The sequence below is a fragment of the Taudactylus pleione genome, unplaced genomic scaffold, assembly GCF_031769625.1.
Source record: "Taudactylus pleione unplaced genomic scaffold, aTauple2 ptg000170l, whole genome shotgun sequence".
In the NCBI taxonomy this organism is placed as follows: Eukaryota; Metazoa; Chordata; class Amphibia; order Anura; family Myobatrachidae; genus Taudactylus; species Taudactylus pleione.
Genome location: NW_028284572.1, coordinates 2,961,301 through 2,988,729, shown reverse-complemented (window position 1 = coordinate 2,988,729; position 27,429 = coordinate 2,961,301). Strand labels below are relative to the sequence as shown.

At 42.5% G+C, this 27,429-nt stretch overlaps 1 protein-coding gene across 5 annotated transcripts in view; it reads left to right on the top strand.

Annotated features, from left to right (window-relative positions):
- The window catches only part of RAPGEF2 (Rap guanine nucleotide exchange factor 2), a 364,888-nt gene that overhangs the window by 150,149 nt on the left and 187,310 nt on the right, over positions 1-27,429 (top strand). For all 5 annotated transcript variants that reach the window (XM_088475296.1, XM_088475300.1, XM_088475298.1 and 2 more), the window contains exon 3: positions 14,318-14,374. In XM_088475296.1, the coding sequence (XP_088331422.1) occupies positions 14,318-14,374 (57 nt within the window). The remainder of the gene's footprint in view (positions 1-14,317; positions 14,375-27,429) is intronic.

Here is a 27,429-nt window from a genome sequence, read left to right as displayed (position 1 = left end):
ATTCTGCAAGATGGCCAACGCCTCCCCGAGTCAGCAGCACTGCAATCAGAAACAAACTGCGCTGCAGATGCTGGCCAAACCGTTATTTTCTCCAGCGCAAGCTACGCTGTACTATGTAGCAAATATCAATTTAAAAAGAAAACTCTTTAGGTGGTTCCAGAACACCATTCCGGACTATGTAATTTTTCACACAAACTTCCGAAACTGCGTTTCGGAGTGTTCAGGATTAAATATAGCCCTATTAGAACCAAGGACAGAGAATCTGGTGAACTAACTTGTTGGAAAGTTGGCATCCTGTGAGTTTCACTTTCAAAGTGACTGAGTTCTTCAGTTATACCCATTGTCTTGTTAATGTATGACTATGGAGATTGCGTGACTGTATGCTTTACTTCATGTGCCTTTTCACAATGGCTGGAGAATTACAAGCTGCTCTATGGAACATATATGTTCTCCTGTTTTGCATTTGGTGTAGGTAATTAATGAATAATGCTATTCTGCTCTTGCCGTTATTTGGTGTAAGCAGCCCACTGTGTCTTTCGCCTCAGTGATGTGGCAGGGAGTGTGGTTGTGTGGGAGTAACATGGGAGAAATGCAGCAATATGAATGTGCAGCTGAACAACTTTTATGTTGAACTGAGCTTGTAAATCTGTCCTTACTAAATGAGTTATTTGGTAGGGAAAATATCCAAGCCGGAAAATGTCGGTCGACTGTAAGTTGTAACAGTGCTACGTTTTTTTTTTTTGGTCCCCATCACATTTGAATTTATTGCTCCTGATGTTACTAGCTCTTTGCTGGCTTTATACTTACAGTATGTGGATACGTCTGTGCTGTAATATTGCTGCCTATTAGCAGTTCTGCAGGGAGTACCTATGGAGTGCGTCGTTTCACATTAACCCTTGCTCTTCCACAGTTCTGTGCCAATTTTTGTTCCTGATGCGGTCTCACGATATCTGACATAAAAAGCTTAGCACACCTTCACAGCCTTTTTCCTTCATCCACTAGGGGACACTGGAGCTCCTGACAGTGGGATATAGATGGTGGGTTGAGTAGAGCTTGGTACTTTAAGAATCTAAAAGTGTGACTGGCTCCTCCCCCCTATGTACCCCATCAGCCCCAGCTTTTAGAATGTGCCTGAGAGATCCGGTGCACATGGGGTTGTCTCCAGCCCTATTTTCTATTTTTTATTTTATATAATAAGATTAATGAGGATAGGGAGACTGCTGGCTGTGGCAATCTGCCTGCACCGTGGAAGCTGCCATGGAGGGTACCGCCATGGCTACTGCAGCCTGCTTCCGGTCACCCTATGGAGGGGGCCCCACAAGGAGGATAGAGTGTCCACAGACTCAGCGGGGTCCACCACAGCTGAAATCAGCGTGTGTCCCGCTCCCTGCCCAGCATCCTGGCTACAGCAGCTCTGTGGGTATGCACACCTCTCCTGATTAGCAGGAGAGGTGTTACTAAAATCCAGCTGGGCTAGTGTCAGTTGCTATGCACTGACATTTATAGAAGTGCGACTGTCAGACTGCTGCACCGTTGCTTGCATGAGAGAAGCACCGGCGTCTGCTTCCAGGGCTGCTTGATGTGGCTGTCTGCCTGCTGCCGGTACTTGCATGGCGTTGGTACCTTACAGCCACTTGGACGCAGCTGTCTGCCTGCCGCGCCGGTGCTGGCATGAGAGTAACACCGGAGCAGGCTTCTAGGAGCACAGGTCCCCTTAAAGCCACTTGGACGCGGATGTCTGACTGCCGTGCCGGTGCTTAATGGAGAAGGGTACCTGCACTGGCTTACATGGGGGCATTTCTACGCTCTCCTACTGAGAGCTGTTAAACAGTGGCGGGCACCGCTCTGTGCTCTATACTCTGTATAGGCTCTGGCTAGTTCTTAGCTGGAGCCATTTTGGGGAGGGGGAGCGTAGCTTCCTGGCAGCGGGCATAGTGATAATGTCTTTATGTGAGAGTTATGTGTCGCCTTCTCTTCCTCCTCCCTATCTCAGCGGATTTGGCGCGCTCTGCTCACAAGGGGCCAGATGGTCTAAACTCTGGAAAGTGATAAAATGGAGAGTGATGAGCTACCAACCAATCGGCTCCCAACTGTCATTTTTCAAACACAGCCTGCAACATGACAGTTAGAAGCTGAGTGGCTGGTCGTTTATCGCTCTGCCCTCTATCACTTTTGAGATCTTAGTACATCTAGCCCAAGGAGCGGCGCCATCTTAGCCTATACAGAGGGGACAGATGGCCTGATTCAGACCTGCTCGCAAGTGGGTCGATGTTGGCCCAGTGCTCATGCGTACGACGGAGGCGGCTCCGTCGTGCGCATGCGCGAGACCCGGATAGCGACGGGCAAGCCGTCGCTCCGGGTCTCGCTACAAAGGGGGCGTGCTGTCGATGTTAAGTGACAGCACGCCCCCTTTGGTGGGTGGGTCGGGGGCGTGGCTGCCCAGACGGAGGTGTTCCCATGGGAACGCCTACCTTCTAGGGCCGGCCCCACTGACATCACAAGTGATGTCAGTGGGAGTGCTTTTGGCTCTGTCAGAGCCAAAAGTACTCTTGGGCTTGCGGCAATGAGACCCTACCACAAGGGTCTCGTCGCAAGCCCGATGGTCGCGAAGGTCTTGACTATCGCGACCATCTTTTTGGCTGCTCGCTATAGCTGTGGGTGGTCACCCACAGCTATGCGAGCGGCCAGGAGGCCGCTCTAAAAAAAGAGGAGGACGGCCCTGATTCAGAGCGAGCGCTCTGTCAAAGCGTCCGGCTCTGAATCAGGGCCAGACAGCGGTTCCAGTGCTTCTCATCCCTGTAACTTCAGCACATCAGAGCAGAGGGGACAGACAGCTCCAGTCTGCTAAGGGGTCTGTGAGTCCTACTGTGAGTTAGCATTCATTTATAAGCCTGCCTATTCTACATTGGTAGTATCATATTGATATTCTGCTCCTCACTATCTGTTGCGATGTCTGCCTCAGTTTACATTGCCTGTCACAGGTCTCTGCAACTGTGTGTGCTTGTCTGTGAGGGGTTATGATGTCTTCCAAAGCGACAGACAAGACTGCTACACAGAAACTGCCTGCACTAAGTTCAATAAGAAATTTAACCAGGCTCGCTCTGAATGGTCATCCCTGTGTGATGCTTGTGAAGCGAAGAGCGCTCACAGCACAGACTGTTACATCCTCCTTAATAAAGAGTTTGGCTGACATCAGAATTAGCCACTTCCCGTAAGGAACAGGAGGCTGCCAAGGATACATTTAGCACCTCTAGCCCTTCTTTTTTTGCTACAGAACCAGCGTGGGCTCAGGATCTAGGCTGCTCAGTAAATAGCCTTGCCCAGGTGATGGGTTCTGCGGCGAAGTCTCCTGAGGCTGTGGTTAGTCGCACATCTAGGAAGAGGGCACTTACGGTTGTTCTCCAATCAAATGAGGATTCTGAAGCAAATCACTCGTCTCAGGAGGAGGAAGGGGAGATTCTGGATGAATTTGAAATAGAGGCTTCTTCACAAGAACCTGAAGCGACGCAGGGTATTGAAGCATCCTGGCTGTGAGGGAAGTACATCACGTTTCTGACCCTTAGGCTCCAGGATCGTTAGATGACTACTTGTTTGCTAAGAAACAGAAGTTTTCTGTTACCTTTCCGGTTTCCGGTAAGTTAGATGAACAAATGGCAACAGCCTGGCAGCGTCCGGATCGTAAGTTCCAGATCCCTAGTCGTTTTTCTTCCCTTTATCCTTTTTAAAGGAAAGCTCAGAGCGGAAATTGGAAGATACGTTAAAATCCATTTATGCTGGTGCAGTTCTCAGACCGGCCTTGGTCGGCTCCTGGGTCAACAAGGCAGTGGATAAGTGGGCGGAACAATTGATAGAAGGTCTAAGGTCAAACACTCCACAGGCACATCTGATTACCTTGGCGGAACATATTCAGGAGTCCGCAGTATTCTTGGGAGATGCCTCCAGAGATATTGGTCATAGGCACTAGGATCTCTGCTTTGGCTGTTGCTGCTCGCCAGGCACTTTGGCTACTTGCTTGGCAAGCGGATGCTGAGTCTAAACGGGTGGTAAAAGCTCTTCCTTTTACAGGTGATATTTTATTTAGTCCAGAGTTGATCAAATGGATCTCTCTGGCCACCAGGGGTAAGAGCGTCTGGATCCCAAGCCAGCAGACAAACCCGTGACATGATGGGCTTCCATCACACCTTGGGAATCCCAAGGTGGGTGCTCGTCTCCAGGGTTTCTTGGAGGCTTGGCGGCAGATGTGTCCCGACACTTGGGTTCAGAATCTGGCATCTCATGGAAACAAGATAGTTTGCCTTCACTCATCCAGTGCGATTTTTCACAACAGGGTTTCCAGTCGATCCTTTGAAACAACTAGTTTTCCTGTCAGATGATCAACAAACTTCTGCTGGCCGAGGTTCTGGTTCCGGTTCTGACTGCACAAAGAAACCAGAGATTTTATTCCAATCTTTTTGTGGTTCCAAAGTCGGAATGGGTCTGTCAGACCCATTCTAAATCTCAAGTCTTTGAACCAGTATCTCTCCTTTCACAGGTTCAAGATCTTCTGTCTCAATGGTCGGGGTCCCACCTCTAAATGCATCGTCTAGTGCGTCTGTTTCCTCAGACCCGCATATCCTTGATCTGGTGGCTCTGGACGCACCATCTGGTAGCGGGTCGACGCTTCCGAATTCTGTGGGCAGAAAGACACCTCAAGGCCATCTTTGCAGTCTTCATTCTGGGAGTCGACAATTGGGAAGCAAACTACCTCAGTCATCAGGATCTTCACCCCGGGGAGGGGTCCCTTCATCCCGAGGTCTTCTTTTCAACTAGTTCACTGTTGCGGGAGGCCGCAGATAGACCTCATGGCTTCCAGGATGAATCGACCGTTATCTCTTTACTGTTCCAGGACCAGGGATCCAGCAGCAGTGGGAGCTGATGCCTTACCGACTCCTTGGCCGTACAGCCTTGTGTACCTGTTCTCACCTTTTCCGCTTCCTTGTGTTCTCAAGAGGATCAAGCGCAATTCGTCCACAGTCATACTAATGGCTCCAGATTGGCCTCGTCGGGCTTGGTACTTCTATCTCCTACTCCTTCTGGATCTTCTGCAGCAGGGTCCATTCATGTATCTGGATTTACGTCTGCTTCATTTAACGGTGTGGCTGTTGAAACCGCCATCCTAAGAAGACATGGCAATCGTAGGGCGATCATTCCTACTATGCTCCGAGCTAGGAAACCGGTGACATCAGCACATTATCATCGCATTTGGTGGCTTATACCTCCTGGTGTGAAGACGTGAATCATCCACTTCATCCTTGCATTTGCTGCGTCGTCTTTTTCTTCAAAAGGGGCTTGACACGTATCTACATTTAGGGTCTCTAAAAGTGCAGATTTCTGCTCTTTCAATTTTTTTCCAGCGCCGCCTTGCTCTGATTCTGGAGGTTCAGACCTTTTTTCAAGCGGTGCTTAGAGTACAGCCCCCCTTTGTGCCACCCACGGCTCAATGGGACCCCTTTGTGCCACCCACGGCTCTATGGGACCTAGTCTTATCCTTCCTTCAGTCGACCACGTTTGAGCCTTTTGGAGGATGTGGATTTGAAATATTTAACTTGGAAGGTAGTCCTTTTATTGGCCCTTGCTTCGGCTAGGCGAGTGTCGGAACTTGAGGATTTGTCCTGCCGTTCCCTTAATTAATTTTTCACGATGATCGGGCGGAATTCCGTACCCGCCGTCCTTTTTACCTGAAGTACTCTCTGCTTTTCACCTGAAGCAGCTGATTGTGGTGCTGGCCTTATTGGACTATTCCGGGGGTTCTTACTCCCTAGATGTCTGAAAGACTATGCAAATCAGAGGCTCTGTTAATCCTTTATTACGCAAATTGATGTGGCTGGCCGGCATCAAAACAGACTTTAGCCAGGTGGATTTGTCTGACCATTTGTCAAGCTTCTGCATGACCTCTGCCTGTATCCATCTCTGTGCATTCTACGCGCTCAGTGGGTACTTCATGGGTGGTTGGGTGGCATGTAGAGGTGTCTTGGCTGCACCGCTTTGTAGAGCAGCTTCGTTAAAAGAATGTGTACGTTTCTACAGGTTGTTCAGCACTCTAACTCCCCCCCCCCAGACACAGACACCCGGAGGGAAGCTTTGGTACGTCCCCACTGTCAGAAGCTCCAGCGTCCTTCTAGTGGATGAAGGAGAAAACAGGATTTTGGTACTTACTATTTTTCCGATTCCACAGGGGACACTGGATGCCCATCCAATGCTTCTTACCTGCTTGCCAGTTACATATTATGCTTCGGTTCTGTTGCAGTTTGGTCAGTTATTATTATGTGACTGTTTATGTTCCTGCAGACTGCTTGTGTTCCTGCAGTGTGTTGGTCCGATTGGACTGACTGTTTTTGTTCTCCTTCTCTGTCGTTCTGTCTGTTCTCCGTCTCCTCTCTGGCTCAGTTCTTAAAACTAGGGCTGATGGGGCATATAGGGAGAGGAGCCAGTCACACTTTTAGATTCTTAAAGTGCCAGGCTTTACTCAACCTACCGTCTATACCCCACTGTCTGAAGCTCCAGTGTCCCCTATGGAATCTGACAAATTGATTTAACGGTAACTACCAACATCCTGTTTTTTTGTTTTTTTACTATTTAAATGGGACATTTTTCTTGTGGTGATTGGAAGATTTTTTTTTTACAGAAGACTCAGTTCAAAAGATTACAGATCAGATAATATGTATTTATTTGCCACTTGTTTTATAGAGGTCACACATATTCTGCAGCGCTTTACAGAAAATATATGACCAGTTGCATCAGGTTTTTTTTTTTGGGGGGGGGATAGCCAATTAACGTGCCAGTATATTTTTGGAATGTTGTCGGACACTGGAGTACCCACATGAAACCCAAGCAATCCCAGAAACCAATTCTCTAATTTAAATTTATACGCCACCTTTGTAACAATGTCATTCTTGCCCCTGCTCTCTCATCTCTGCAGTTATTCAGTCAGTGGCCCTGATTATTTTCTCCACTAACAGCCATTCCCATCATCAGCTCATGGCCGGTGCAAGCCCTCAGTTGTCCAACAATCTTCTGACCAGGTAATGTGGCTGCAAGACTCCTCTAATGGAGCCACACAGCTATATATGATGTTGCTTACTGTGGCTGGTTTGTTCTAGGTGCAGCCTTTATAGCTGTCCCTGTCAGAGTAGTTGGAGTCCTGCAGCACCATTACTCCCCTTCATGCAGCAGCCTCCACCACCTCTGGTCTATATCCTAGAAGAGCAGTAGGCAGTTGAGACTATCAGATATGTGGGCACAAGTTTGCAAGGTTGATGAGCCAATATGAGGACGACGTTTCTTGGCAAACTAGATTACTTAAGTAGTGCTTTTTAATTGTGACCTGCGCGCCAAGTAGGTTAAAAATATCAATATTTGTGTTTCTTATTCGTTTGAGGGATCTGAGGTGGTTTCTAGAAGCTGTTAATACTTTTGTGTACAGAATTTACATTTCAATACATTGTAGATATCAACATTGTTCTGCAATCCCTTTATATACTTCTAAAGCCTACTATTAATTTTATTTGTTTTATCTGTAATCCATGAACTACAATGAATATATGGGAAAACTTAACATGCTAAGTTTTGTTTGTTTAGATGCTCCAATAAGGAGTCTTCGGTCACAGACAGTCTGTCTCATGCAAGTTATTGCACCACTAGTGCTTAGCCTAACAACCACCCTGTATAGAAATGCAAGGATATATGTGCATGACATCGATTTTCGTAGTGGAGAGAAAAATGTAAACGCTATAATAAATACAGCAATTATGCAGATTAAGGGTTTCTATATTGATGTGACTTGTGTGGCCCATTTTTGATGAAAACTGCTGCTCTTGTGTTTAATTATATACAAACCGTCTTCCTAGCCCACATCCCTTCCTTGTTGGAAGTCCTTTGTCTTGAATATATTTGTGGTACTTTACACAGATGTTTTCCTTCTTGCAGTTTAAGGATTTGTCAAAAATAAAAAAATAATAATTGTACAAACGCCACCAGCCTTTTTCCCATACATCTGCACATTACATTGTTCCTAGAGCATAGTTCAATACCGTAAAACAACTTTACAGATTTACCATCATGTTTTCCCACTGGTTTCATTCTTAATTTTTGTGATACAAAAATCTTGAATGAATAAAAAGTTCACAAGAGCTGCAATGTTGCTCTTAAACTGGTTGATTTCTATATGCCCTATTGGACTTAAGTGCTTCCTGTGGTTATTAAGCAATGATATTCCTTTTATATTTTCTAGGTTTACAGCTTGGCTCTGAGTAGAACAACTACATGGCTAGCATAGAATAATGTTAAAAATACGAATTGTTACAAAGTTGCATTAGTTTTAGCATCTACACAGGGTATCTTGGTTGCATGTAGCAATATATTCTGTTTTTTGATTTTTTTCTAAATATATTTAACTTCTGATTTCCAAGTGTGTTGCTTGTGGTGCCATTATTTATACGTCTTGAGGACTAGTGAAACCAAAATGCAACATTCCATCACTGGTTTACTATGCAGGTGTGTGTGGGCGCATATATATATATATATATATATATATATATATATATAAGGGACTCATTACTTGCCCTTGGGATTTACACCCAGACCCTCTCAAATTGATTTTCAGATAAGCTAAAACTCTTCTTTTACCTCTTAAATTGATCTTATTTTTATCGGTTATTTATTGCTCTCTGGTGGTTACTCCTGATTAGGAACCACAGTGTTTTATCGTATTTATCTTGTTTTTGTCAGACCCTATTAAATATTTTTTATGGTACTAGCTTTCTTTTATCACTTTATTTTTGTATGCTGCTAAAAGTATTTATATTGCACTAAGCACTTCATTGGTCTATGCTGCTAGGACTATTTGGCACTAAGCACTTTATGATTTATGTATACTTGCTCAGGCTGATTCAAGCACGTTAGCACTCAGCACTTTATTTATATTTATATATTTGTGTGAATATTTATTATTAGCAGGTTGGTCACCCACAGTCAATAACTCCCTTCTCGATTTACTAGGTAGTGTATTCACCAGCACTACAAACTATTGACTAAGGAGCAGACGCCCTAGGTATACGCCTCGGGTTATACTTGCAATTGTTCAAAGCACCAGTAGTTTATTCATTGGTTTAGGTTCTGGCGCCGGATTCATAATTATTTCTATATATATATATATATATATATATATATATATATATATTTATATATTTATTATTATTATTATTATTATTATTATTATTATTATTATTCTTCCATTAGAATTATCTACCTGAAATAAGACTTAATTGATTTGTATTGGTATTTTTCAGTCCTCCATGCCATTTGACATGCTGTGAACCACAGAAGGCAATCCAGGTGATTTGTAGCTCATCCCCATAGATTCAATTAATTATGTTTTTTTGCCAAAGAAAATTTGATATCCCCATAGCACCAGTGATTACATGTTGTCTACTTGATTATGGGACAGAGATTGTCCTTCTTGCCTGCGTTCAGCATAACTATTTTTATGGATGCATGAATTCATAATTCTACATTACTAATGTCAAATAAAGGTATCCTATCACCAGATACTCTGGTCTATGGTACTGTGAGAATATACACTATGGGATTAGATAAAGAGACAAATGGTAATACAATTGATAGAATATGCACAAGAAGACAATATGCCTGTTCATCAGGAAGCAACCAATACAAACTAAATATACAGGACACTCCCTTGTAAATTATATATATATATATATATATATATATATATATATATATATATAATGTTAGAGGTGCACCATGGAAACTAGTACAGTATAATCAAAAACGGTGATGGACCCTAGAATCAGTCCAACAAAAGAACACTCACTGTCTGGTGCACTCTTTTATTTTAAAAAATAATAAGTATAAGACTTAACCTTTAATATACTCATTAAAATAATGTTCGCAAAGGTTTGATATCGTTCATAATCTAGAACACAACGTACATATATTGTAATCCGATGTAAAATTCCTCTCAGATAAATATATTGGCTCAATATAATAATTCACATTAGTATCCCACACCTATTGGTATTAAATATGTCTGAGGACCTTTATAATACACAACCTATAAAGTTCGTCAGTGGTCTGAGCCGCACGATAAATTGTCATAAGGCTATATGATACTGGGTTGCCTCCGACTGGAGCAGCTATATATGAAATGGTTTGTTTTGATGATTTATTGTGCGGCTCAGGCCACTGGCGTATATTATAGGTTGTGTATTATAAAGCTCCTCAGACATATTTAATACCGACAGGTGTATCTTGATATTGGGGTTTTGTATATATTTTCACACATGCTTTTGTACGTATACCCATAGCCTGTTGAATTATTTAAGATAGGGTGGATACTAATGTGAATGTTTATATTGAACCAATATATTTATCTGAGAGCAATTTTACCTCGAATTACAATATATGAACATTGTGTTTATATTATGAACGACCTCAAACTTTTGCGAACATTATTTTAATGTCTATATTAAAGGTTAAGTTTTATATTTATTCATTTTGAAATAAAAGAGTGCACCACGCAGTGAGCATTCTTTTGTTGGATCGATTCTAGGGTCCATCACATTTTTGGATTATTGTATGAGCGCCATTTATAGCGTCATTCCTTTTAATATTTTTTGGTATCGTTATTCTATTATGTACAGTATGTTCATGCTTTGTGTCTCTTGGCACAAATATTTTGTTATGTCTAGGCCAACATATCAATGCTTATACAAGCATACACAAATTCTCTCCAACCTTTACTATTGTTAATGTAAATTAAATGGTGATGGATCTCTATATAGCTGGCCTACCTTATCTGATAGATGCTTGCCCAGTCTACAGATCTCGTTCAAATCAAATTAGTGCATTACGCTGAATACAGTGTCATGATTCTGGAACCATTCCAGAACTTTCCTAGCCTTGTGACATAAAGTGTCTTAAAGGAAAAGCCTAATTACAAAATGTACCTTGCTCCTTTCAAAGAATTTGCTTAATTGGCAACGATTTTCAGGTGCTGTGGCATACACATTTTGCTTTAGATGAATCAAGGGACCCAGGCCCTGATTCAGAGCCGGACGCTCTGAAAGAGCGCTCACTCTGAATCTGGGCGTTATTTTTTTTTTTTTTGTGCGGCCTCCTGGCCGCTCTCAAAGCTGTGGGTGACCACCCACAGCTCTAGCGAGCAGCCAGGATGATGGTCGCGATGGTCAAGGCCATCGTGACCATTAGGCTTGCGACGAGACCCTTGTGGTAGAGTCTCATGGCCGCAAGCCCCAGAGAGCCTCTGGCTCTAATAGAGCCGGAAGCTCTCCCACTGACATCACTGGTGATGTCAGTGGGGCCGCCCACAAACGGTAGGCGTTCGCTTGGGAACGCCTCAGTTTGTGAAGCCACCCCCCGGGCATGCCTACCAAACGGGGCGAGCTGTCAATCACCATCGACAGCTCGCCCCCTTTGGTGCGAGATCCTGAGCGGCGGAGCGCCCGTTGCTAGCCGGGTCTCGCGCATGCGCACAACGGAGCCGGCTCCGTCGTGCGCATGCCCAGTGGGCAAACATCGACCCGGTCGCGAGCACTCAGTGCTCGCGACCGGGTCTGAGCAGGCCCCCCAGTTTGTGCCACAAAAATGCACCACATACTATTAAACTGTCGCTACCAGTTTACACAATTGACACCTGCCTGGTTATATTCTTGAATTTCTTTGTTATATCCTTGTGCTTCCATTGCTAGTCCTCGTCCTCCCAGGGATCATAAGATCTGGCAATATTGCCAGGCTGTCATACTTGTGTAGGCATACATGATATAACATATACCACAACGTTATGTATTTTGATATGCCTTATTTGGCACCACTGTTAAACTCCGATGTTGACGGACTGTAGCTCGTCTGATAATCTGGTTGCTATTTGGGTGATGGTGATGAATATCCTAACAATGTTGCTATTCATAATCTTTACATGCTGTGCTCTGTGACGCACACACTAGCATGCCACAGTCAAGGTTTCTTTAATCTTTTAATGTTTTTGTCTGTGCCATTGGAACATACCTACCTATTCACTAGCATTGCTGTCATTGATTGAGCAATTCCATGGGTAAACATGTAACTAATAAACTAGCCAATCAGTATGTAAGTAGCTGCACGTCAAAATAGAATCTTCTGAAGCAGGAGCAGGTGAACTTAGTATAGTACCGTACATTGATATATATTTCTAATGGTGCGTACATTCATAACGATTTTGTAACCAACGATTATCTGTCAGATTTTCCCTTGAAAAGGGAACGATTTTTGAAGTGTAATGAACGATTTTTACAACGATGAACGAAAAATGCTCCTTCCCTTAATGAAAATCGTTATGTTGGACAGGACAGTCTGAAATAAACTACAAACGGGAGCACACTTGAACGATTTTCATTCATTGTCATAACTCAGGAACTGAACGATTTTTTGAATGATAAAGACGTCGTTATAGTTAAATTGTTCAAAAACTCGTTACGTCTGTACGTACCTGTAATGTAGCTTTTCAATTTCAACTACTATAACAACAGAAATAATCTTCCCTGCAACATTTATAAATAGACATTAAATAATAAAATAGTTGTACTTAATAGATTTAGATGATTATCATGAAATATGATTGTTTCAAAATAGGTCAAGCCATGCATAGAGAGGAGTTTGTGTGATGTAAGAACTGGTATTGCTGGGTGTAGTATACAAGAGATCTTTGTTCTGCATCGTGAATCTAAATTAAACATCGACTGCTGCTGAATTATAAAAATCTGGGGCCCTTGCTGCATTATCTTATTTTTCCATCTCCTTCTCTCTTACTATAGCACCTCACATTCAGTTGATCATTGAATTACACATCACAGTGAAATTATTCAGATTAGCAAAATGTCACGGAATTTCTTCCACCAGAATGATAAGTAAATCCAAAGCTAATATGATTGTTGAAGTGGAGAAGTTAAAATCCATTTATCAGATATAATCTGTGCCAATCCTGTATTTGCCCACTCTCCCAGTATGTCCATGAGATTCCCTAATTTTGGGGAGAGCAGGCAACTAAGCAGAGTGGGCCACCCTCCCTTATCCTACTTCATTTTCTTCTGTGAATCATTATGATGTGCATCAGGAGATGGGACTGTGTTGATACAAAATTCTTTGTCACCTCCCCACCCCTCCCCCCTCCGCACTTGTCATTGGATCTCTAGAAGTCAAGGTCCAAAAAGTAGGCAAGTATGGCAAGTCCTGTTATTATTTTAATGTGGTAACAAAGAATGGCCACCACGGCGTATGCACTAGTTTGGGGTGAGGGCTGAGCAATACTGCACTTAAGCTCCTCCTTCCTTGCTATTGCACTGCCAGAGCTCAGTGACCCGGCATCATATACAAGCTATAGACCATACTACAAGTGAGCCTATGTTGCTATGTTTGTCTCTTCCAGACATGTACACTTAAAACTGAGGGCCTGATTCAGACCCGGTCGCTCTGAATCAGGGCCAGGCTCTTTTTTTTTTTTTTAGAACAGCCTCCTTGCCGCTCGAGTAGCTGTGGGTGACCACGCACAGCTATAGCGAGCGGCCATGATGATGGTCAAGACCATCGCGACGATTGGGCTTGCGACGAGACCCTTGTGGTAGGCTCTCGTGGCCGCAAGCCCCATAGAGCTTTCTGCTCTAACGGAGGCGTTCTCATGGGAACGCCTCCGTTTGGGCAGCCACCCCCACGGCCCGCCCACCAAAGGGGGCGAGCTGTCACTCAACATCGACAGCTCGCCCCCTTTGTTGCGAGATCCAGAGCGACGGAGCGCCCGTCGCTAGCCGGGTCTCGCGCATGCGCACGACGGAGCCGCCTCCGTCGTGCGCATGCCCTGTAGGCCACCATCGACCCGGTTGCGAGTGCTCAGCGCTTGCGACCGGGTCTTAATCAGGCCCTGAGCCTGCTGGTGCTGTGGTATCTGTGATAGTGAAACCTTTCCTGGAAATCATGCATAGCCACAATCCTATGACTTACTGTATTTATAACCACTATAATACCATTCACATAACTTTTATATACCTCTCCATTTACCAACCATATAAAAAGACTGCTTTACAGTTTATTCATGGATTCCTTAATCTTTTACCAAAGAGAACAGGTGACCTTACTGGATGATAGGTCTGCACTGTCCACAATATTGAATGTATTAGGAGAATTACAGCGCTAAGCAATATTCCAGCCTCTATGTTTGTTTTGTGTTTTTCTTTATGTAGTTATGTTAATCTGTCTCCCTCTGTTGCAGATTGATGTGTGAAACTGTACGATATGAAAGACATGAAGCTAATGAAGTCTTGTACTAGTAAGTGCTTTGTTTTGTTTTCCTCTTCTTCTCCCTTTACTAAACTCATCTAATTTTGTTATTACTTGTTATTAGACAATGTCAGTTTGTATTGAAACTTCTTATAAGAAGCTTTATTCAAGTAAACACTGAGGTAAGGGGAGGGTAGATTCAGTACTGAAATATATATGTGCCGCTGTAGTGGGCGGAAGAGGGTTCTCTGCAACCAGTAGCTTCTCTCATTTTTCCTCGCACCCTGTAGAGGTACACAGGGAAATCAGAAAAGATTGCACACTGTATTAAACACTAATGTGCGCAGCCTAGCATCGCTGTTAACGTCTGTTTTTATAGACTCTCTTGCTATAGCTGCATATATCACACAATGGAATGTTTCCATCAGTTAATGAGACCAGACTCTCAATATTTACATTCATCACTTTTTCTGGAAGTCGTAGTTATACAAACATTACCGTTTGTATAGTGCGCTTATCCTGATGTCAGAGTGCTCTGCTCATTTTATGCTGGAATGTTTTTGCTTGAGTAGTAGATGCCATATTTAGCCTCTTGTTTATATTATATTTATGCAAATAATTTTGGGGGGTGTTTTTTTGCATTTGTAAGGCATTTGGGATGTAAACAAATAAGGGGCATTTCTTGCTGCTACTGCAACACTGTCATCTCATGGGATTATTTTAATACTGGTGGTGCTTGCTCATGAATTTTAAGGATTTGCTAATTTAGTACCGGACATGAATTTGTAATACAATATTCATTAGATACACATTTCTTCATACACTGTACTGTGCAGAGCATCTGAAATGGTTATCACACATACTCTTATACCCACTCTCAAATACACCGGAATGCCACACACCCACACAAACTGTGGTCGTTTTTATTAAATACCTGCAGAGACTGCATTTAATATTCTTTGTCTGTCTTATGGTGACTGCCAGTGATTGGAAGGTACAGTACTGGCACTGTTATGAAACTGTTGTGTATTTTTCGCAGTTTGTCAGCATTTAGAAATGTAAATGTGCCAACAGATGGACACTTCCTGATGCTATGTGTACAGGTGTCCAAATGTGTAAGTTCGGCCCGGTCCCTCAAAAATAGGGGTGGGTAATAAGCGGCCCCCCAGCTGTTGTAAAACTACACATCCCATCATGCCTTGCCACAGTTTTGTTATTTGACCATTTTAAACCTGTTGCAATGCATGCTGGGATTTGTAGTTCAACAACAGCTGGAGAGCCACCTATTGCCACCTCTGCAGTCTAAAACATATCTGGTAAAGTCAGCCAAGGATTGTACACATAAGATGCAGCCGTCATCTGACTTCACTTTCCAGTCATCACAGTTGACATCTGAAGACCCAAATCAGGTGCTGTTAAGATTCGGCGGCCTAGGTCCATACACATTTTGACTTGTGTTCATTTAAGTCTAAAAGAACTGTATTGATAGGGAGACTTTCAGTGTGTTGGACATCTTAAAGTGGCCACTCAACCAAGTTATTTCTCTGTAGCAGAGGTTTCCAAACTCCGCCATTACAGTCAGTGGCATCACAAGGGGCATGCCATCCGCACCCGGGTGTCACCCGCCGAGGGGTGACACCAAGGTGCACACTCCCCCTCACTGACAGGAGCTGGGTGCTGCACTGTAGTATTAAGTGCAGCACTCAGCTCCTGTCACTGAGGGAGCCGGCCGGCTGGCACACCACACAGGGACCTCCTGCAACCCCACATTCCCTCCCAAGCAATAGGTACGGGGGTTTGCACTGTGTGGCCACGCCCCCTTCTCGCATGACCATGCCCACTTTTCGCATTGCCACGCCCCGTTTCGGCAGTCATCGTCCCTCCCCGCGCTGGGTGACACCGCAAGGACGGACTCCACTGATTACAGTCCGGGTTTTAGGATATCCATGCTTGAGTCTAGATGGTTAAATAAAATGGACTGAGGTACTAATTAAGGCAGCTGTGCTCAAGCATGGATATCATTTAAGCCTCTTCTCATTCTTTAAAGACAACCCATCATATAATAGTGGGATCAAGTAGAAGCAATTACATGTAACACATGTGCCATGTGTTCTGTTTTTTTTATTTTTTTATTTTTATTGAATGTACTGACAGTCATGTTTTTAAAAAGAAAATAAGACCTAAAAATACATTGTGATAAAAGGTATTTGATAAACAATAGATATACATTCTAAAGATGCATATAAACATAACGATTTTTTTAACGATTTGTTGTTAACGACGTTGTTATCGGTCAATCGCTGTTTTCTGAGTTATAACGATGAACGATAATCGTTCAAGCGCGCTCCCGTTTGTAGTTTGTAGTTCATCGTCCATTTCAGACTGTCCAACATAACGATTTTCATTAAGAGAAGGAATATTTTTCGTTCATCGTTGTAAAAATCGTTCACTTTTTCAAGGGAAAATCTGACAGAAAATCATTGGTTACAAAATCGTTACGTGTGTATGCACCTTAAAGAATAAAGAGTTCACAGGAAAAACAAACATGTTGCAGATCCCACTGATATTACTCCATACAAAATACAGAAAATTGTAGGTTATATTCACAAAGCGACATATTCCCATTTCAGGTTTACGGAAAATACGAAAACAAAAGAAAAGTGACCATAAACCCTGCATAGAAAATTGTGTAGCTATAATAATAATAATAATAATAATAATAATAATAATAATAATAATAATGTATTTTAGAACATATTGTTAGTTGTTTTTTTTATCTTATTGGCCATTTGGGGAAGCATAGCACTATTGTTTCTATATACTTTATTACTTTCGTGTTTGCCTAGGTTTCTCCCCAGGTCACTTACTTTTGGACTAAATTGACCCTAGTGAGTGTGTATGTTTTTGCGGTAGTGAATTTAAACTGTAATCTCAAGTAGGACTAATGTGAATGATGATACATTCTCTGTAAAGTGCTGTGTAATATGTTGGCGCTATATAAATAAAAGTTAATAATAAGTTGCAATTTTCTCTCCTTGCAGTGGTTGTATGGAATGTGCTATGGGAACTTGGTTTAGCAGGCTTCTCAATGGCTAGAGCACAGGTTCTCAAACTCTGTCCTCAGGACCCCAAACAGTGCATGTTTTCCAGGTCTCCTCACAGAATTGCAAGAGAAAAAGTTAGCTCCACCTGTGGATCTTTTAAAATATGTTGGTGAGTAATGAATACACTTGTGCACCTGCTGGGTGACCTGGAAAACGTGAACCGTGTGGGTTTCTGAGAACCGGGTTTGAGAACCACTGGGCTAGAGGTTGCACTGTCATTTTAATAAGTATTTTAATCAGATATCTTGTTACACCTTTTTATAAATAAACGATCTAATAGGTTTTAGTTTCGAACCTGAAGGGTATTTAAACTCAAAAAGTGTGACTGTTCATGGTATCATGGCAGCATCCATTCTAGATCATACCGTGAGCATATAAAGGAACAAGGTGCATCATTTGTACATTGTACAGTGTGTCCCTGTTATTACCATATTATGTCTATTAATTATGATTGTTATAATTGTTTATTTGCAGAAATTCAGCTGGACAGATTGTTCTTGTATCTCAGTTACTTACCTTGTATGCCGGCTCATTTCAGCATATTTTTGTCTATTTTTCTAAGGAACAGTTCAGAAAATGTTAATAGGGGACACACATGAAAACTGGTAAACATGTTTAATAACACAACTAATTGTAATCTGCAATTTGTACCATATGACATTTATGGGGGTGATTCAATTCAACACAATGGATGCGATGTGCTGTTCTGTAACAGCACATTGCGTCCATCCACATTGCGTATTTGCATTGCATCCCATAGAGGTGCGCAAGAAGATTTGCGATGTGGGGCCGTACTGATATGTGCACAGCTGAGTATCACGGTAGTGCTGGACGGCACTTTACCAGTAACTGAATAGCCACTATGCTTGTTTGCAGCTCCTTTCTCTTAAGTGCCGGTTTTTCATTCAGGAGCATGATCTGTAATACACAGTTGCTGCTGTATTTATTATGTTGACACAATTAGACTAAAATAGAAAAACAATGCTAAATCCTTTCATTATGAAAACTAAACAGCTAATATCCTAATTACGGGCTGGTGACTTGTTCTGTGCTAGTATAGCCAAACGGAATTCATAGCAAACAAACTGAGAGGAGTAATATAGCTATTAGTTAGAATACATTTTTTTTTTTTTTTAGCAGCACAGACAAATTAACTTCTATTCTGGATATTCTAATGTGCTTTGCTCAAGTCACTTACATTCACTCTCTTGCAGCAGAGTGATGATAATCCGGGACTGGACCAGGATTCAGGAAAACCAAAGTTGGGTTTGATACAGTGTTGGAACAGTGTTGTATATAAAATATATTCTTGCCAGTACAATACCACAGTTACATAACTTATATTTCTGACTAGAGGGTAGATGTACTAAGCTCTGGATCGGAGAGTGATTAACTACCAACCAATCAGCTCCTAACTGTTATTTTTCAAACACAGCCTATAACGTGACAGTTAGGAGCTGAGTGGCTGGTAGTTTATCACTTTCTAATTTATCACTTTCCAGTGCTTAGTACATCTCCCCCCAGTGAAAAGATATCAAGCTCTCTATTAACAATGTTGTGTATAGTTAAAAATGTGTATTTATACATAACATTAAGGAAGATATAGTTCTATCTGGGGGCATATAGGAAAACTGTCCCGTGAAGAGTTAGATTATCATTAATTAGCAGATAACACTTCCTTAGTGTACATTGTCACATCTGGTCATTCATCTTAAATTATGAACGACTGGATCTGTCTTAAATATTACCACATTTGGCTAATGTAACAGAGCTCCCCACAGAAATCATGCTTGATGTGTTAAAAGTAAAAGCTAATATATAGTTCTATAATAATCCCATGTAAAGATATAAGTAAATTCAAGCACAGTAATAATGCTGCTTTATAACTTAGAAAGCCAATGTTATTAGCGTGTAAGAAGTCATTATTTCTGCAGAACTCGCAGCCTCCCTGCTTTCCTACTTCAGTCTCCTTATATGACATAATGTCTCCAGGCTTATTAGATGCTTAAACTGTAATTAGGGGAAGTGTAGCTCAGATTGTGTGGTTAAGCCAGTTTTCCTCTCTTCCATGAAGGTTTGGAAATGAGCATTACAAAGGGAAAGCAATGTGTATAATGTCAGGCAATGGTTTTCTTCTGTATGTACCCTCATTTCATACATTGTGACAAGTGCAAAGGCAGGCTGATCTGTACCCATCACCTAGATGTAATCATTTCGGATGCTGCTCCATTATTACAATACAGCCTATTAACGCCACATCATCGCTTCATTCTCAGGAACCATCAGAATGACTGACCACTGTGTGTAGGTGATGGGTACAGTTTAGACCAAAGTAATCTGGTTAATATGACTTTAATGGCTACTACATATTTCTGTTTTACTACCAAGTGTAAAGACCATAATTGATGATTCTTGTTTTCTTCTCCTGCCCCTCGTCCCATAGCTTCGCTCTTTAGAGTCTGCATTATGCTGATTGTTACTGGTAATCTCACTGGTGTTAGTACGAGATGTGTGCTGGGTTTATTTATAGTAACACTGAATATGTGCATATAGAATCCATGAAACGGTTGATATCCTCTGTACGATTAAATACATTTACAAATGTCCACAAAGCAACATTGAGCTGTGAACTACTGGAATGTGTTGATTTCACATTCCAATCTAATTCCTCCCTTATCTGTCAGACTTTTACAACATTACTATTCTAAACAGCAGGGCATTCTGCGCTCTCAATACCATTTTTAATTTGCAGAATCCCTGTTGCTGAAGTGAATTGAAATGAGTACTCAGTGGGTGGAAATACTTAAACATTCACTAACCCTAGAGGCGTCCCACAGCTGTATGTATGCCATTGCATGTGGCACTGAGTTATAGCAAATGTCCATTTACCCATCTACTCCTCCATTTATTATTGGAATGATGGTACTGTGGCTGTAAAAGCTCTGATATGTATTTTATGGTTTTCCTGCAGGTACAGAATATGCATGTTACAGCAACAAACTATTAACATTGTTATTCACCAGAATGGCTGCACATATGTATATAATTTCCAGCTTTTGTTGAATTATGATTCCTAGCTGCTATGGCAGAGCATACTTCCGGCATTGTCTATAGAGAGCTTTAGAATAACTAATACCCATCTGGTTAATGTTCCCTTGTTGCTCAAAGCAAGTTAGAAAGTTAAGAACTGACTTTCTTGTTTATCAAAATCTTTTTAAAACTGCAGGAAAGTACTGCACGTGTCCATACAAAATAGTGGGCATGGCAGTGTTAAATGGTGGGAGGAATAGAGGATGAGGCTAGTATAATGACCATGTAGAAAACACGCACAGATTAAGCATCTATTGTAGAATTTTCAAATTCAAAATAAATTTTTAATGAATGTAATAAAATATACATGAAAGTAAGGGCTTACCTGATAACCAATCCTGGGAGCTCAATCTTCAGCCAAGAGTATGGGCCAGTAGATAAATTGGTCAAATAGCAGTGTTCAAGCGGAATAGCAGCAATCCAATATGTTTAAAATAAGTAACTATGTATCTGTAGCAAACCATGTAGGTGGTGCAAATATACTTGTAAATATTTTTTTTGCATGCAGGATGAATACTGGCTGCTATTGCATGTAACTAACAAATGTTGGACAGCTTTATTATTATTATGCTTAATTTTACATATATTTTCGGGACGCTGGGGTACATACCCCGAATTTCGTACAATCCAGGGAAGTCCGGGATGCATAGCATCCCTGCCCTAATCCTGGCCCTAAACCCTGACCCTAACTCAACCCTAACCCCAAACTTCGCCCTAACCTTGGCCTGATTCAGAGCCGTTCGTTAACAGCAGTATGCTCGTTGCGATCCGATGTTGAGTAACCGCGCATCCGTCGGTGTTACACTGCGCATGTGCGTACGGCAGATTGCGAGTTTTTTTTGTCTCGTTCGTCAAATAGCGTACAGGAAGTGACATGTCAAATGTGATTGACAGAACAGGCCATTTTTGGGCGTTGACGGGGGTGGAGATGGAAAAACGCAGGCGTGGCGAGGCGTTTTTTGGGCGTACATACATTAACAAATGCGAACGTCAAATGTGTTCGTAACAACTCATACGTCACTGGATGATCCTCTTTCCCTTCAAAATGCTCGCACAGCTTAGGGGCTGGATAACTCGACCACAGTGGCGATGGCCTTCTCCTACGTCCCGGCACTCCACGATGTAGCATCGATTAATCACGGCTTGTCAGAAACTCAATTAGTGTTGGATTGAAAACCGGCTTGGTATGTGTTTGGAAAGCAGTTTTTTTGGATAGCGCAAAACCGAACGCAGGTGGAAATCAGAGCTGCTAATGTCTGGATTACACAATCAATTAGCGTACATTTGTTGGGGTGTATTTTGGCCGCAATGTGTTCATTTTTGGACTATTGTAACAATAATGTCATCATGTTTAGGTTTGGTCCCTCATTTTGTGTTTGCAAGGTGATTTTTCCTCCTTAGGTAATGTTTTAAACGTTCCTTAACGAGCCCTTTTTTTTCAATGTGTAATTTTTTAGTTTGAACGTTGTTGGCTTGTGTGCCCGGATTAAATGTAACCCATTTTTACAATAATGTCAGAATACAAAGTCGTACATTTGTGGTAAATTTATTGGTATCCCACAAAAAAAACAAACACATATTTAACTCAAACATTTTTGGCAGTGTTCATTCCACAATATTTATTAATTGTGCAAACATTAATTTTTGGGTAAACGAAAATTCAAAAATTAAAAACAATTCACAAGAAAGGAGAGGGAAGTTTTGGGCAGAAAGGAATATGAGGCAAGCACAGAAGGAGTGTGGGAAAAGTAGCCAATGGTGTCACCGTTTTTTCGGCCGTTTGGCTGGGGGAGGGAGGGCGCCAGACCGGGTCCGGGATGTCATCGGGCTGGCCTGTCCAGAGGCAGATGTTGTGGCCTCTGGACTAGGCACAGGGCTAGGCACATTTGGAGGATTGGCTGATGTTGTGCCAGAGGTGGAGGATCCTGATGTTCCGGCAGGAAGGGAGGTCGGCTCCACCATGTGCTGGCGAACGAGCTGCTCCAGGGCAGTGGCGATGCGGATGTTGGCCCTGGTATTTTCCGCCAGGGCCTGACCAATGGTCACGTTGGCCGCAGCATTTTGCTCCAGGGCCTCAGCCACCGTACCAGACTGGCGTCCATCCTCTGCAGAATCTCCGTATGGAAATCCGATTTAAAATTGAGTTCTGTGAGGAGGGACACTGCCTGCGAGGGGGATTGCCCTGGACTGGCTTCTGCAGGGTCCTCAGCCGGATGTACTGGTTCCTCCCCTGCAGAGCCAGCAGAAATTCTGCGGTGAAAGGCTCCCCGCTGGAGCAGACTCATCCGCCTGTGTCTCTGTTGGAAAAATGAGAAAAGACTCACATTAGAATCTACATATTGGCACAATAACATTTCAGAGTTGGTGACATCACAACATTTACCTGGGACAACATGAGGAGCCGCAAAGTCTGGCATGTCCGTATCCATGTTGGACACGCCAAACACCTCCACAGGCTGCACACACCCCTGTGCCAGCTCTTCTAAATCAGTCAACTCCAATGACACAGGGGTGGGACCCCCACCTGTCCCCCTTGCATGCCTAGCCCTGTCCGCCAGTTTTTGCTTCAGGCGATATTTGAAGTCGGCCCATCTGTGGGATGAAATTGGAACCATTACTTTTTTTTTTATTTGGTTTTTGGTTTTAGGGTGGTCAAGTGTTTACTTACCGCCGTTTGACATTCCGGGCTAGACGGACATAATCACCCACCCTATTGACATCCACGGCTACCTCTTCCCACATTCTCCACTTCTGGCTAGCACTCATATTCCTGTCTGCCTGTGGCAGGATGTCCACACATTTCTGAATCAAAACCTCCATCTCCTTTCTTGTGAATTGTGGCTGCCTTTTCTTTTTGGCAGCTTTGCCCGGAATACTGGGCCCAGCAGCCTCTTCCATGTCATCCTCCTCACCTATGTGTGTAATTTTGGAGAATTGTCAACTTCACAACTTGCACAATATTATGTTTCAAAATAATCATTGAGTCAAAATGCATGAAATACTTACCGCCTGACTGTTGTCCATTGTTTCCCTGGTCTGTAGCCATGTGTGAGCTTCAAACAAGAAATACACCAGAATTGTGTTTTTGTCTCGTGACGTATTTATACATGCGTCCTTATTTTGCGGCCGCATCATTGATTGTGCGTTCCTATGATCCCTCCTTAATTTGTGCGGGAAACGAAACACTATTTATGGCTTGGGGCGTCTCGAATCGAGGTGGCGTTTATTGAATGTTGGAGGTTACGTTGGTTGGAGTTGATTGTTGGCTGGTGTAGGAGATAGCGTTTTTTGAAGTTTTTTTTTGGATTCTTTCTTTTTTGGATTTCCGTTCGTTTTTTTTCCCTTTTAATTTTTTTGTTAGTTTCCAGTTTTGGTAAGTTTGGGGAAGTCTAACTTTGGGTCAATTTGTCTCTCATTCTGGTGTGGATTTTTCTAATAAGTTTTTCCCGTCATTTCATCTCTCTTAGATTTTATTTTGGCTCTGCCCCAAAGACATTTTGTTCCGGATTCTTATATATTATCTCTTGGTAAGTTCATTTGTTAAACTGCTTTGGAAATGTTCTTGTTTGTCTTTACGCAACTTTGGTTGGCCTTACACATGTAACGTTTGTTTCTGCAAAATCGAACTCTGTGTTTTTTTAATGTTTATTTACGCGGCGTTGTTGTAACTTGTATTTGCGAACTAATTAGCGCATTTTTACTACTTACTATTGTGACTTGTATTTGCGAACTAATTAGCGCATTTTTACTACTTACTATTGTGACTTGTATTTGCGAACTAATTAGCGCATTTTTACTGCTTACTATTGTGACTTGTATTTGCGAACTAATTAGCGCATTTTTACTACTTACTATTGTGACTTGTATTTGCGAACTAATTAGCGCATTTTTACTACTTACTATTGTGACTTGTATTTGCGAACTAATTAGCGCTTTGTGAAATGTTTATTCATCCCTTAAAATTGTTTGTGTTTTTTCGGGAGCATTGGTTTCTTACATTTGGCCTCAATTTGACGTAGTGTGCGCAATGTCGTTTTGCTATTTGCCCAAATGTGTGTGTATCCCCTTTTATGTTTTTTCTGGCTTAAATTTTTGAAAATGACATGGCCAGCATAAAATGATGTATATTTTTGTTGTGATTATTTGCAGTTACAACATATCATGACAATATCCCCCGGCATGTAAGCATCAATGGATGGTATTTTCAAGCTAAGTAAATTTTTTTTTTAATGGGTGGTGTAAAAAGCCTGACATTCCAATGTTGCCATTTCAGGTTGATATGGGTCGGATTGTTCTGGCCCTGCTCCCGGAAGCCGACCAACCTCAATCTCGTCCCAGGCGTAGGCATCGTAGGCGTGCAAGGCCCCAGATATTTCGAACACGTGTCACCCTTTTTGGAATGCCAGATGATGAGGTTTTAAGATGATACCGTCTTCCTCCAAAAATCATCATAGACACTCTCTCATTAATAGAGAGTGATCTTGAGCGGCAAATTGACAGTCCAACAGCAATTCCACCACTTACGCAATTTATGGCGGTGTTACATTTCTGTGCCTCAGGATCGTTCCAAACAACGGTGGGAATAGTGGCGGGCATCTCACAATCCTCCTTTTCCCGGATCCTGAGGGCAGTGATTGAGGCACTTTTCAAGCACCTCCATCATTTTATTCAAATGCCTTTGGATATGGGTGCCCTTAATGTGTCCAAGGCCAATTTTTACCAAATAGCTGGCTTCCCACACATCATAGGGGTTGTGGATGGTACTCACATACCACTTCAGCCTCCAGCACGGCTGGAGGCAATATTTAGAAACCGGAAACACTATCACTCCCTGAATGTAATGGTGGTATGTGATGCCTCCCTCCAGATCCTGTCCCTGAATGCAAAATTACCAGGAAGTGCACATGACTCCTTCGTCATCCGGCAATCAGGGATATGGCACAAATTAACAACCTACAAGCTGGTGATGCGTGGCTTCTGGGTAAGTGGAGACCTTTAGTACATAACAATGTTAAGCTTCATACAAAGTGAGCCTGATGTTGACTATTCTTTTTCACAGGAGACAGTGGCTACCCTTGCACGCCCTGGCTGCTCACTCCTTATTTGGCTCCCACACCAGGGCCACAAAGTGAGTATAATTCCGCACTTACAGCCACCAGGCAAGTGGTGGAGCGCTGTATCGGCCTTTTAAAAGGCCGATTCAGATGCCTCCACCGCTCTGGTGGCGAACTCATGTATTTGCCGGATATGGTTTCGAAAATTGTGGTCCTGTGTGGGATATTTCACAACATCGCCATAAGGAGTGGTGTCCCAATGCAGCCAGAGGATGCCTTACCTGAAGATGGCCCCCCCGAGGTTGGTCGGAGGTCAGTATATGGGGGGGCCATACGCGATGATGTGGTGGCCAGATTTTTTAGGTAATTATTGGAAACAAAACAGTGTTGATACCTAATGTGTTTGGGTTTGTTTGAGAACATCTAATTTTTTGTTAATTTTTTTCTCCATCTTTTGTTTTTTCACATAATCTTTGGCACTCCAACGATGACTACTTCCTGCTACCCTTACAAAACCTGTATGTGGACATTTTGGGGATATATTCTGGAACCCTTATTGCAACGCCATATTTGTGGAATCATGTTGGCATGGTCCTTCGTCAACTAGTTCTTGATTTTTTGTTTTGTGATGTGGTTTTTTTGGTATGTGTTGTATTTGAGATTATCACTGTGTGTTTTGTTTGTGAGTGACCACTTTGATTTTTCATTCATGTTGATAATAAATGTTTTGAGAGTGAAATGTTGTACCTTTTTTGGAACGTTACCAGCAAGTGTAACCAGGTTCACACACGTTACATTTGACTAAGGGGTAATCCAGTACTGACGCCAGTTGAGCTAAAATGTAATTTTTTTCAGGGTCCAAACCAACACCAAAAGGAAGCCTGTACAATCATTTTGCTTCGTAAGATTGGCCTAAGCAGCTTGCACACCAACTAGGAACCTGTAAAATGTAGAAATATCTAATTGTGACTACACCAAAAAAGGGAAATCAGATTGTTACTGTTAGGTGTTTCTTGTGGCTGTTTGACATAAAAATCCAACACACACTCTTAGTGTAAAAAAATGGAAATCCTTGCAGGAACAGTCTACTTATGTCAGGGTAAACAATCTGTGCTTTAGAAAAAACGAATGAGCCAGAACGTAACTTCAAAAATAACAATTTATTTACATAATGGGCCAAAAACAAAAAACGACTCCCTAAGGAGGACCGACATACGGTCAAGGACCACCAGCACCCCGATGATATTGTTGTGCATCTGGGCCACACAGGCGGATAATTCGGCCCAACGCCTCTGTTCCTCTGTGGGTGAGAAAAGTGTGGGGATTAATACAACAATAGTGAAACCACATTAAAAAAAAAGCCAAAACCAAACTCCACCAAAAACATAAAAAAAAAACAGCATTAAAACTCATCAAACTAAAATGGTGAAGGCCAAAAATACAAGGCCTATGTACAAATTCCGACAGGTGTGATATGTGTATGTGGAAAACAGCAGTAACAGGTAAAGGCAATCGCCAAAAACCCCAAAAGTTTAGCCAAAAACCCCCAAAAAAGGAAACACCCATGATTACATACAAACAGTTTGTGACGATAAAAAACCGCAAAGAAAAACATACCGGAAGACCCAACGCCAGCTACGGAAGGCCCTCCATCGTCCTCCTCGGAGGTGGCTCCATTCCCCAAAGATCGGGGCGGGGTAATGACCGACTCCGGGGAGGGGGTAATTCTAAGAGGGGTGGTTGGAGGAGAGGGGGAATTGGGACGGAGGGGAAGGAGACCCGAAATTTCCGGCTGAGGGTCTAGGAAGGCTGGGGAGGAGTGGGGAATAGGGGAATGACTGGAGTTGGAGTGTTGG